Source organism: Nannobrachium achirus (genome assembly GCF_963921795.1).
Source record: "Nannobrachium achirus genome assembly, chromosome: 23".
NCBI lineage: Eukaryota > Metazoa > Chordata > Actinopteri > Myctophiformes > Myctophidae > Nannobrachium > Nannobrachium achirus.
Genome location: NC_137830.1, coordinates 5848001 through 5861185, shown reverse-complemented (window position 1 = coordinate 5861185; position 13185 = coordinate 5848001). Strand labels below are relative to the sequence as shown.

Here is a 13185-nt window from a genome sequence, read left to right as displayed (position 1 = left end):
GGCTTCCCGGTTTTGCCAAGAAATACGGAGGTAAAGGAACATAGCGTTAGGGAAAACTCCACTAACGCTATGGACCAGAGCTAGGTGAGGTAGTGACGAAAAATAGCAATCCAGGACTCTTTGGAGGCCCTGTAATTGGAATGAGTGGACTTTAAATCCTACAAAAAAAAACTTAATGAAGATTCCCTGACAATCTCAGAACCTTCATATCTTTTTGTGAACTTCCAAAGGATGTATTACTGCTAATATCACCACAGAAGCGCTGGAAACTTTTCCACACAAATGGAAAGGAATATTCCATGGATAATCTTTGTATTGGAGGGCAAGTCTGGTGCCAGCACCCGCGGTAATTCCAGCTCCAATAGCGTATCTTAAAATTGCTGCAGTTAAAAAGCTCCTAGTTGGATCTCGGGACCGAGCTGACGGTCCGCCGCCAGGCGAGCCACCGTCTGTCCCAGCCCCTGCCTTCCGGCGCCCCCTCGATGCTCTTAGCTGAGCGTCCCGCTGGGGTCCGGTGCGTTTACTTTGAAAAAAATAGAGTGTTCAAAGCAGGCCCTAGTCGCCTGAATACTGCACGACGAGTTGCGCCAACCGGGCAGGTTTGGAAAGATTTCAAGCGTTATTTTTCATTGAATACAAAAACAATTGCTTCTATTTCAGCGTGCTAACTTTCCAGAAAGAGAGGGCTGTAGTTTATATTAATTTGACTCAACACGGGGAAGCTCACCCGGCCCGGACACGGAAAGGATTGACAGATTGATAGCTCTTTCTGGATTCTGTGGGTGGTGGTGCATGGACATTCTTAGTTCAGGGGAGCGTTCTTTAGGTTAGATTATACTTTATTGACAAGAATGGCAGCAGCAACATAGCATATAAACATCAGCAAGATATGAAGGCAGCAGCACGATACATAAAGGCAGCAGCATACACTAGGCATACTAACGGCAGCAGGAGAGCGACAAATGCATGACATGTATACTGTGATACTATACTAAGGCCGCAGCATACCAACAGCCTAAGAATAAGAACAGGCATCTATGGCAACTTAGGCAGGAGCATAACTTGGCGATGGATTCTGTATTCGGGTCATTTCCTGCAGGCCCACGATCACACGTGTACCATGTACGGCGAAGTACATGTATGGCTGTGTACGTCGTGGGCTTAACATATCTCTGCAGGCAATTACCCGAGACCCCCCAAAACAACAACCCCCAACACAAGCAAAAGCTAAGAATCCACTGCCAATGCCAACCAACGGTGAAGGTTGCTCTGCTGTAAATAGGCGACTAGTGCTGAGCACAACTACACTAACTGCCTAACCTTAATACTCTAGAGCGATACCAAATGAATATGCAGTAATACTGGAATTAATGAATACTAACAGCGTGCAAAGACCAACCAACGGTGAGGAAGGTGGCGCCGCTGTACTTTTAGCGCTTACTGTGAGCAGGAGGCACTGAACTATATAACTACCTAACACAATACTCTGGAAAGGCCAAGCTCAGTTATTAAAGTAAAGGCGGCGGGACAGCTCAGAACATCCTACCTAAAGGGACACCCCAGCAACCACCTTGCTTTGCAGAGAAAATGGAGTGCGGCAGAGCAATGCGACTATTCATAAAACGTATACTAGAATGGACAGCAAATGAAATACGCTGTAGTACTGACATTTATTAATATTAGCAGCTTGCCAAAAGCCAACCAACGGCGAAGAAGGTAGCACTGCTGCAATTTAGCGATTACTGCGGTGGGCAGGAGGCAACTAAAGTGTAGATACGCCGACCAACACTAGAACTCGAGCGCTATGCTATACTAGAATGGGCAAACGCGATAGAAATACACAGTAGTACTGAAGTGTATTAATATTAGCAACAGCCAACCAACAATGAAGGTAGGTGTCATTTTAGCGATGCTATACTGAGCAGGAGCAACTGCGTATAACACTGGTTTATACTGTTAAACTTACCCATCTAACCTAAAAGACACCTTGGCTTGCATATTAAAATGCATGTGAAGCGCAGCAGAGAGGCAGCCATTAACCTAAAAAGACACCCCAGCAAACACCTTGCTTTGCATATTAGGCATGTGAAGCGCAGCGGCAAATAAACACACAAACATATCGGGTACACGCCGAAGCAGAACGGCATAATGTAACCTTATGAACCTGAGCTAGTAGCACAGCCGCTCAGTCCCGAGTTGCATGGCTTGATGCTCATTGGTAGCTGGGCGTGCCGGATTTCAGATTGCCGAGTCTTTTGCCGATGCCCGGCGGCTAGAGGATTTCCTGGTTGATGACAGCACCCGGAGCGCTGCTGTTGTCACTGCCCCGGTCCAGCGAGAGAGCTATGCGGGTGGACGGGTAGCCGGGTGGGGGGCGGCGTGCAGGTGGGCAGCTGGTTGGGCAGGCCGCAGCTCTCTCGGTTTTATGCCGTACCAGGCTCGTGTCATGGGTGCCGGGGGCAGACATCAGGCGGATGTTTCAGCATGGAAATAAAGGACGGAAAAGTGAATTAGTTCTGCTCCAGAGTCTGCTGATGCGTAATATAAGAAACTCAACAAAACCACATCTTGACTTTTAGGTCAAGCAATGCAAGAGCGGCCAAGCCAATATACCAACCAAGCTAATGTGCTGCTATTTACTAAGGCTACCTATTGTTTCCAAGCTTAAAGCGACTGAAACCCCAACAGCACCGAACAAGCAAATGCGCTGCTATTTACCTGCTAGAGTCTGGCTCCGCAGTGCTTCTAGGATAGCTGTTGCTGGTGAGAGGAATGGAGTTCCCGCCACTGGTGCTGGAACTGCAGTTCCCAGGTTCCTTTGCGGCATGATGGCGGCGTCGGCGTGTTGCGCCTCCGGAAGACGAGCCTGCGCCCCATGAGCTTCTAGCACGACACGGCGGGCTGGCGGGTGGGCTCGCGGGCAGGCGGGTGGGCTCACGGGCAGCGGGCTGGCGGGTGGGCTCGCGGGCAGCAGGCAGGCGGCGGGCTAGCGGGCAGCAGGCAGGCGGCGGGTGGGCTGGCAGGCGTGACGACCGCCTTGCTTGGGATGGCCGATGCTGTAGAAGCAAAGCCCTCTGCAGTGCTAATCGACTCCTGACTGGCCTCATGGTATTCTACAGCCGTGGACGAAGCTATAAAGATAACATGTTAATAGACAACGCAGCCGCTGCAGCACGACGCTGCAATGGCAAACATGCTGTAGCGACAGCCATGCATCAGCTCCAGCCCGAATCTGAAAACCTGTTAGCAGGCATGTGGCAGCCGAAGCAAGAAGCTATGAAGAAAAACGCACTGTTAGCGGAACCTGTAGGAGCTTAGCCAGAAGCTGTAGGAGATTAGCCAGAAGCTGCAATGATCAAAATGCTGCTGTAGTAGCGGGCCTGCCACAGCTCCGGCATGGATCTGCAGTGATAAAGATTATGTTAGCTGCTGCAGTAGCAGCTATGCAGCCACTCCAGCACGAGCTGAAAATATAGAAATGTTAGCAGCAGACATGTAGCAGCCGCAGCAAGAAGCTATAAAGTAAAACATGATTAGTGGAACATGTAGCCGCTTTAGCATAAAGCTGCCATGATAACCTGATGCCGAAGCCGTGGGCCTGCAGCCGCTCCGGCCTTGAGCTGAAATAATAAACAGGATGTTAGCAACCAACATGTATTAGCTTTAGCATGAGCTGTAAGAAAACATAAAGTGTGCTATGTGACCCAATACTATAACCTTAGTTTGAAACGACATTTAAATTAAACCACTTTTACTTCTGATGCACTGGTAGCAGCTTTAACATGAAGCAGTAACGATTGCAGCGGACCAGAAGTGCTTTAGCCAGGAGCTGTAATGATACAAATAATGTTAGTATCAGACACGTGGCACTGAGCATGAACTGCACAGATAACATGATGTCAGCATCCTACAAGCAGAAGCGTCAGTTGTAATTATTAGCAGCCATAACAGCAGCATTAGCAGCTTGAGTAGAGCTAGCCTCTGCCGAAACCACGGAGACATGACGGTATCCGACTGCGGCAGCAGCAACAATTGTCGTATTTATTTAGCATTTAATATAGCAGCACAACTGACAACTTAGAACTTATCAACTTTAACTAATAGCCTGCGATGCGAAGAAAAAAAGCTGATGAGCTGCAGCTGATGGATGCTGAAAACTGAAGAGAATGGTTAGCTTTAGAGTAGACTACGTTTCCCTGCATGCACTAGCGACTCAACTGGTGACGTCAGGTCAGACAGGCACGACTTGCGTTAGCGGAAGCAAAACATTGATCGCACGTAAACTATGGCACCTATGAGCTAGCGGGTTCCTCCTCCCAGGAGCCCACGGCACTTAGACAGACATCCTTTATAGCTTCTCAAACGAGCGGCCATAGAGTTATAATAGCGAGCGGCGATTAATGTTTTAATCATTCATCCCGCGAGGGCCAGACAGTGCAAAACATACACATAACCCAAGGAGAGGCAGAAGCAATATAGGCCCCAGATACTAACTAGATTAAGCACGCTGCGACGAAGCCTGAATCGAAAGCTTTCCTCCTGGCCCGACGTGTAGTTCATACGACTATTACTTCTAGCACAACGCCGAGGCTTGGCATGATAGAGAACTACATTTCCCACACGCAGCGCTTAGTATGTGCTACCGTAAACCTCCTCTGTGAAGACGTAAAGCTCTGCTAGGTAGATTCATAGAGTTATAATATGCCGCTTACTGACACGCGCAACCTATATATTAATTTATTCCTCCTGACAGAGACATTACTGTTAATAGAGGCAACGTTTTCACACGGGGCCATACTTGTGCCTAGAACATGGCTAGCAAGCTGTTTTACCAGCTAACAGCTATCCTTACAGAAGTTAGAAGCTAGCCGGCTAACAACAAGCAAAGCTAGCCCTTGGCTGACTGAAGAAAGGAACGCTGCTCAACAGTAGCAGATACGGCTAGCTCCGTCGACGACACACCACTGTTCCCGATAAGCACAACCAACTGAGTTTACCTTTATAGCGAACGGTCGCAAGCAAGCCAAGCACAATGAAGTTATTTTAGCATTAGCCAGTAGCCACAACTACTTCCATCTTGATCTGTAGTATGCAAAAATCGCTGGAATGGGCAACATTACCTTGATGAAACAGTAGTTAGAAGTAGACCTCAGCCGTGTTTACTACAAACAACAAACCCAACAGTTATGCCATAAGCCTTGCCTTGATCACAGCAGCTAAAAAAGCGCTTTAGCAATAGTGAGCAGCCGAAACAAGAAGAGCAATGGCCTACAAAGGCACAATTAATTTAGCTAAGCAACAACAACAACAGCACAAACACACTAAATTAGCCTAGCCACGACAACAACTGCCGCAAGGATCAGCAGCACTGCACTGCAGAAATCAGCTGGGAATTAGCAACATTAGCGGAGACCCACACACTTGTTGAAGCAGTACTAGAACACAGCAGTGTCTACCCAAATCCACAATCCCAAAGTTTTTCCCATACAACCTTGCCTTGAATCCCTTGATCCTAGCGTAGACAGCGGCTAAAGACGCGAAAGACATGATCCAAGCAGAAGTCAGCAGCACAAACAACCAGTAGCCCCTCGAGACAGCCATGCGTAGCAGCAGCAGTAGCTTGCGCAACAATACCTTACCTACAGGCAGGTCTACCTATATATTGTATAGGGGGCGGGACGCGCAGGTCCCGACCACGTGAGCGCACGCAACCTCCAGAACACTCCCCCGAACTCGCTTCGTCATTACACTCCTTCGCATCATTTGGTGCAGTGATTTGTCTGGTTGATTCTGATTCCGGCTTGTTTTTTTTTAGGACTGATACAAAGGGGGTGAAGTGCTCCAAGTTTTGAATTAGTTTTAAATTCGTTTTTAATTTATAATTAATTTCTTGTAAAAAAAAATAATTAGAATAATAAAAAATAAAAAAATCTCTATGCTTTCGTTTTTGGGAATGCTTTTTTTTTTTTGAGTGAGTTGGTTTGTTTGCATTGCATTTTAGATAAAGTGTTCCTATTGGGAACACATGTGTCTCAAGTGCTTGGTCTGTACTGGTGTTGTGTGCTTGTAGATCGGCTGTTTTCACTAGTTTTCTGCAACGCGACGGTCTTGTATGATGAAGCAGGGCTTTACTTTACCAAAAGACGTACAAATTTGAAACCTGGAGATACAAGGTTTCTGCCCGACAGCGAGATATTTTAGCGATTTTGTTGCGAGGAAAACATTGAGATAATAGCCATTTTGGTTAGAACTGACTTTAATAACTTTGTAATTCAAGTTTAAAATGATACTAAATATTTTTTCAAGTGTAAATAAATTTCAAATATTATCAAATGATCTCGCGGCACCCCTGGACTGCCGTCACGGCACCCCAGGGTGCCCCGCCACCCACTTTGAAAACACTCCACAAAGCTCCACGTGGTTTGGAGGTACTTTACCATGGTGACCACGGGTAACAGGGAATCAGGGTTCGATTCCGGAGAGGGAGCCTGAGAAACGGCTACCACATCCAAGGAAGGCAGCAGGCGCGCAAATTACCCACTCCTGGCACGGTGAGGTAGTGACGAAAAATAGCAATCCAGGACTCTTTGGAGGCCCTGTAATTGGAATGAGTGGACTTTAAATCCTACAAAAAAAAAACTTAATGAAGATTCCCTGACAATCTCAGAACCTTCATATCTTTTTGTGAACTTCCAAAGGATGTATTACTGCTAATATCACCACAGAAGCGCTGGAAACTTTTCCACACAAATGGAAAGGAATATTCCATGGATAATCTTTGTATTGGAGGGCAAGTCTGGTGCCAGCAGCCGTGGTAATTCCAGCTCCAATAGCGTATCTTAAAGTTGCTGCAGTTAAAAAGCTCCTAGTTGGATCTCGGGACCGAGCTGACGGTCCGCCGCCAGGCGAGCCACCGTCTGTCCCAGCCCCTGCCTTCCGGCGCCCCCTCGATGCTCTTAGCTGAGCGTCCCGCTGGGGTCCGGTGTGTTTACTTTGAAAAAAATAGAGTGTTCAAAGCAGGCCCTAGTCGACTGAATACTGCACGGACACAGAAAGGATTGACAGATTGATAGCTCTTTCTGGATTCTGTGGGTGTTGGTGCATGGCCGTTCTTAGTTGGTACAGTGATTTGTCTGGTTGATTCCGATAACGAATGAGACTCCGGCTTGTTAACTTGGAATAGCCAATGATGATGTCATTGGTCATCAGGTTTCTGAGCTGCCCAAAGCGGTAAGTGGATAGAAATGGCGCCATCTTGAAATGAACAATTTTTTATGATACAAATGGCACCATCTTGAAATGAACAATTTTTTATGATACAAATGGGGTAAAGTACTCCAAGTTTTGAATTTGTTTTAAATTTGTAATTAATTTGTAAGTAATTTCAAAAAAAAAAAAAAAAAAAGAAAAGAAAATGCTCTATGCTTTTGTTTTTGGGAATGCTTTTGTTTTTGGGAATGCTTTTGTTTTAGTCCCCCCCCCCCCCCCCCTCCCCTTTTGAGTGAGTTGGTTTGTTTTCATGCATTTTAGATAAAAGTGTTCCTAATGGGGAAACAAAATGTGTCTCAAGATCTTGGTCTGTATTCCTGTGTTAAGTTTGCTATATTTATTTATTTATTTGTTCTGAAGTATAGGAGTCTGAAGTGACAGAACATAAATATAATTTATTTAACTCCACGACAAGTCTTGGACTTCAGTTTATTGAGCACACGTCTATAACTTCAAACCCTGGCCTTCGGCATCCGTGCTCCAAGTATTGGACTTGGTCACTTCATTAAAGGGCAATTCCAGGCTAAAACATATTCCCCCCTTAATTTGCCTTTTATCATGAATGTTCCTACCTGGTTTGGTGGATTTGTGTTATTGTCGCCCCTCTTCATAGATCTCCCGAGTCGTCCCGACCCCATCCTCACAGCGAAAATGCGGCTACACACGGATACACAGACAAAAGCGCAAATTTTTTCGGTTCCAGCGTAACTTTTTCCTCCATGAATCTTCTTTTCATAGTTCCAAGAGACAAATCAACGTGCTGTTAGATCCACCACTTGCAGTAATCCAAGGCGATTAGGCGATTTCCGGTTAACTTACGCTTCTAGCATTGTAAGCTTCTAGAATACCTTTTGTTAGGTACCTACGTTACGTAGATGCGTAAGTTACGCTAAACGCGTTGTAACCGGAAATCGCCTAAGCTCTGTGGAATGTAAACACAACCGTCTGCTCATGGATTACCGCAAGTGGTGGATCTAACAGCACGTTGATTTGTCTCTTGGAACTATACAAAGAAGATAAGTAGGAGTCTTATGTCATGAAGTCGACTGAGTCTACTTCTAGACTTTTCGGTTAATGCCCTGTATCCAGCGTATATAACAGACTATTTCTCAGTTGCAGTGTTGATACTTTTACTTATGTAAAACGTGTGAGTGCTTTTTTCCCACCCACTGTCCTCTCGTGCTGAGAAGCAGTTGTGTGTTTCTCAGTGGCATGTTGTTGGTCGTAATCATCAAGTTATTCCAGACAGCTTTTCCAGACAGAGATAGTTCCGTTTAAGGACAGAGTGGAGGTGCATGCGTGGATGCTCTCAGTGTAATCCCAGCAGAGCAGAGTAACAGACCATTGATCTCCGGCAGGAAAGTTCTCTGCTGTCTGTCGTTTTCGCTCTGATTACTGGCCTTGTTAAAAAGTTCTCAAACTGTGAGGCGTGTGTGTCACTGTGGAGTTGGAGAGAGTGTGAAAAGGGACACAGTCAGGCAGTCGGGATGATCAGCAGCCAGTGGTGTAAAAAACGAAGTACTCCATTTATTTAGGCCTACTTAAAGGAGTAGTTCACCGGCCCAAAATGACCTTTTTCTATTGATGACTCACGCCATGAGACTTGGGTTCAATAATATATTTGTTGTATTTGTCGCATCCCTAAGAAAATAGTAAATTTACCCTCATTGACCCCAGGGTTGCTTCAGTTGAATTTTTCCAACTGTGTGCGAAGATAACAAGGCGACCGTTCGCGCCTGGCCGTTCTGATCGTTCACGCTGCCCCCGGTCGCGCGTCGTCTCGTCTTTGCATTCACTTAGTATGTAACCGCGCCGCTCCAACTATCCAGGTTTGAACGCACCATTAGAGCAGTGGTTCTCAGCCTGTGGGGGATCCCCAGATTCCAAACCAAACCAACATAGTGTTTAAGGGTATAGAGGTTATCTGCACATTTCTGAAGTGACAATTCATAGACCTTTTAACACATCTAAAATGACAAATTAAACATTGGCCAAATTGTCAAATATTAGAGGCAGAAATTGTGAAAATAGCAGATCATCATGCTCACAACGCCTCAAACTGTGTTATACAAAATGTAAGGCCTCAACTCTTAGTGCTCGTCAGAGTGGGTGGTCCCCAGTTCAAGTATGATTATTTTGGGGGTCACAGCCTGAAAAGGTTGAGAACCCCTGCATTAGTCAGAGCACCGTTGGCTGTGTGATGAGATCCATCTCTCTAATCCCATGGTGACGTGGATTAAAGTCTTGCCCAGTCAGTCTAGATCTGACACTCAGACCCGCTCTATTGATGCGGGATTTTGTAGTCCCCCAGACAATGATGGATGTGGGATCTGTAGTCCCCCAGACAATGATGGATTCACCATCACACATCATCGCCCGCCTGTCATTCTGCTGTCAGTGAGGTTGCAATGCAACACACTGGCACATTGGTGAAATTGACTTTTTTTATTTGCATTCTTTTTTATTTTCTTTCTTTTTTTTAAACAGGTGGTGCCATAGTTTTGCACTTTTTCTGTTTTGTATGTGTCCATGGAGTTAACATTACTCTAATAGACCCCTGGCTGTGGTTATAATGTGCAAATTCGTCTTCCCTGTGTATTTTTGGTTACTTCCTGAAAGCTGAAAAGCAAAAATTTAGGCCCGATCGAAATACACTGAGTAAATGACATCATAAACTCAGACCCTCCCCTTGTACCATCCATCCAACACTGTGGGTGTGGCTAACTTCAGCTGGGTTCACCACCCACCATGACAACCAGGCATACTTAATGAACTGGTGGGTGTGGCCACATAAAAAACAAGATTTTAACTCTTTCTGTACACTTTTTTGGAGAAAAAAAAATCTTCCTCCTAGTATAATCATAATACCTGATCATCATGTTTTAGGGGGGAAAAAGCAAGGCACTGTCTCTTTAAAGACCTGACCAAAAACACAATGAATTGGAAATGCAGCCTCTGCAAGCTCGTTAAATGTTGTGAGCTCAGCTTACACTCACAACATACTTTCACTTTCACTAAAACGTCAGAGTACTTTTTTCCACCACTGCACACAGCTGTGTTGTTAGTCCAGCGCGGTGCAACGGTCCGGTGCCGCATGAATTTAATATGTAAATAACTGGCCTTAATTACAGGGGTTGACAGGGACGGCACAGCTGCTGCAGACAGTGACTGATTGCATTCTAGCTGCACTTTAAAAGCTTCAGTCTGAAACTTATTTTAATTAAAGACGGGTGCCGTAATTATTCACCCCACCCAAAAAAAAAACAACTATAAACTAAAAACATGATAATCAGTTATTATGATTATACTTGGGAAGACTTTCTTTTTTTAAGTGTACAGAAAGTGTTAAGATTATATTGTTATTAAGTATGTCTGGTTGTCAGGTGGGTGGTGACCCAGCTGAAGTTAGCCACACCCACAGTGTTGTTGTATGGTAAAAGGGGGAGGGGATGATTTTATGTTGTCAAAACTATGGCACCACCTCTTTAAGAGTTATTTCACACACAATCACACAAGCTAGTTCGAACATGCACATTCTCGTGAAATACAGCCTCTGCTTAGACTACATGTTGGCTGCGGTCTAACAAAGCAAGGCAGCGTGTCCCGTGTGTGATATCATCATCACGCATATGCAGGCATCGATAGCGGAATCGTTAAGGACTTTGGCTAACGATTCCAAGGAATCGATCGACCGGGAACTGGTTCTCGACAAGAACCGGTTCTCGATTCCCATCCCTATGTGTGATTAGTAAAACCTTATTCTCTCTCTCTCTCTCTCTCTCTGTCTCTCTCTCTCTCTTTCTCTGCAGATATTACTCTGACATCAACAAGATGCAGGCGATCAGTGACCAGGACATGAACGCCTACCTGGCGGAGCAGAGCAGGATGCACATGAACGAGTTCAACTCCATGAGCTCCCTCAGCGAGATCTACTCCTACGTGGCCAAATACGCCGAGGAGGTAAGAGACAATGTGCTTAAAACCATAGACATAGAAAGGTAGACGCCTCCTTCATCTCTGGTGCATATTCATCGAGGGACCAAGGGAATCCGTGTGCATCGCTTCCACGTGCGTCACACTTACGGACGTTGGTAGGCCAATCAGAGGCAGGTGGGGGCGGGTCTTTACGTACGCAGCCTGTAAGAACAGCTGAGCAGCGCAACACCAGGAACTGGCTCTGTTGAATTGAAGTCCTTGGATAAGTCCTGGAAAAGACACGCTGTGATTGGCCAGTAGTCACTGACAGCGATCCCTTGTTTTTTCCAGGAAGTCCGGACTACAACTGTTGCACGTCGCTCCAATGAACTGCAGAGGCGAACGAGGCATCTAGCTTTTTATATCTGTGGTTAAAACACTTTAGCCGCTATTGACTCAATAACGCGTCAATTGACCCCTTGTCAAGTCCCGCCAGTGGTCCCGCCCCTCTTCGCACCCATTGGTTACTCTGTTTTGGTTGGACAAAAATCCTTTCTCTCCATCTACTACCATTGAAATAATGTGTCAGTTGCTTCGTATTGTTATTCTGTGTATTCAATTCGCATTTTAAACTTGGTTTCTGTAAAAAGTAACATCTCAGGTTCAGTATAGGGTGGGACAAGGCAGAAAGGGCCTGCTGGTTGGTCAGTCAGGGACCAACCAGAAGGCTGACAAAGGGTGAATTGATGTACCGCACTTGGCGTCATTTTGGTGGCCAAGTGGCGCCATTTTGCCATTGCCGAAACAATGTGACAAAAATGTGTTTCTATCCTTTACTCAGCCCATGGAGACCTGAATTCATGGATATTTTTTGTGTGTTTGTGTCACATTCTTAAGCCAATAATTTGATAACCGACAGTGGTTCCCTATGGAGACATAAGGTAGACTCTTTGTTTCATCAAATTATTGGCTTTTTGATAAATTGTCAATGTGTTTAGTCATAGCTTTGTCATCATAGCTTAGTTTTTCTTTCGTTTTCATCAGTGAAAAAAAGGTTGTAGATTTTAGTAGACGAAAATTCAACACTGTTTGCAGTGTGCATACGTGCATAATGTTAGCAAATAGCGCCATTTAGTGTAAAAACTGAGACAAAACAAAAGCCCTGCTAAAATGAGCTGAGATATGTAATATTTTTTTTCTTCAATCATTTTTTTTCACATTTTAGTTTTCGTTATTTGGTTAGTTTTCGTTAACTGTAATAACCTTGGTACCTGTGTGTGTCTGTGTGTGTGTGTGTGTGTGTGCGCGTGTGTACGTGTGTGTGTGCACGTGCAGGTGGTGTGTGCGCTGGAGCAGGACGAAGGCGCCAGGAAACAGCGGCTAGCCTTCAAGCTGGAGCAGGTGGTGGCCTTCATGAGCCTGGAGAGCTGAGAAAGACCGCACTTCCCAGGGTGCACTGGGGCCCACGGAGAGAGCTGAGGAGGAGGAGGAGGACCGCACTTCCCAGGGCGCACTGGGAGACACACAAAGACCCCGTCAGAAAAAAAAACCAAGCCGTGCCTGAGCGAAGACCCGAACCCCCACCTTATACCGCAAACCCCACCCACATCTCATCATGTGACTTCCTGCCTTTTCTTCCTTCTTTTCAAAGACGAAGAAACTTCCTCTTCCTTGATCCTTTTTTTCTGCTTCCTTCTTCCCGATTAAAAAAACGAAAAACAACAAAAAAAAACGAGCGTTTTTGGTTTTTTCCTCATCCGCTCTGCTGCATAGACTAGTTATAACCTGAGGGGTGGTTTTGGAGCTCAGGACCACATCTCCCATCATGCAACGCGGGAGAGGCCTTGTTGTCTTCAAGGCCACACACACACAAAGGGTGTGGCTGCTTTGTCGGCCGGCCATATATGGGCGTACTTTACCTCCAACCCCTGTCGGAGGGAAAGAAAGAGAGAGAGAGAGAAAGAAAACATTTTTTATGTTGCCTTCAAGAATTTAACGCTG

General features: G+C 45.7%; 1 protein-coding gene across 1 annotated transcript in view; it reads left to right on the top strand.

Annotated features, from left to right (window-relative positions):
• The window catches only part of plxna4 (plexin A4), a gene marked incomplete at both ends in the record, with an annotated part of 474146 nt that extends 461531 nt beyond the window's left edge, over window positions 1-12615 (top strand). The window contains 2 exons of the mRNA XM_080753923.1: window positions 11079-11229; window positions 12520-12615. Of these exons, the coding sequence (XP_080610049.1) occupies window positions 11079-11229; window positions 12520-12615 (247 nt within the window). The remainder of the gene's footprint in view (window positions 1-11078; window positions 11230-12519) is intronic.
• Between the last annotated feature and the right edge of the window lie 570 nt (window positions 12616-13185).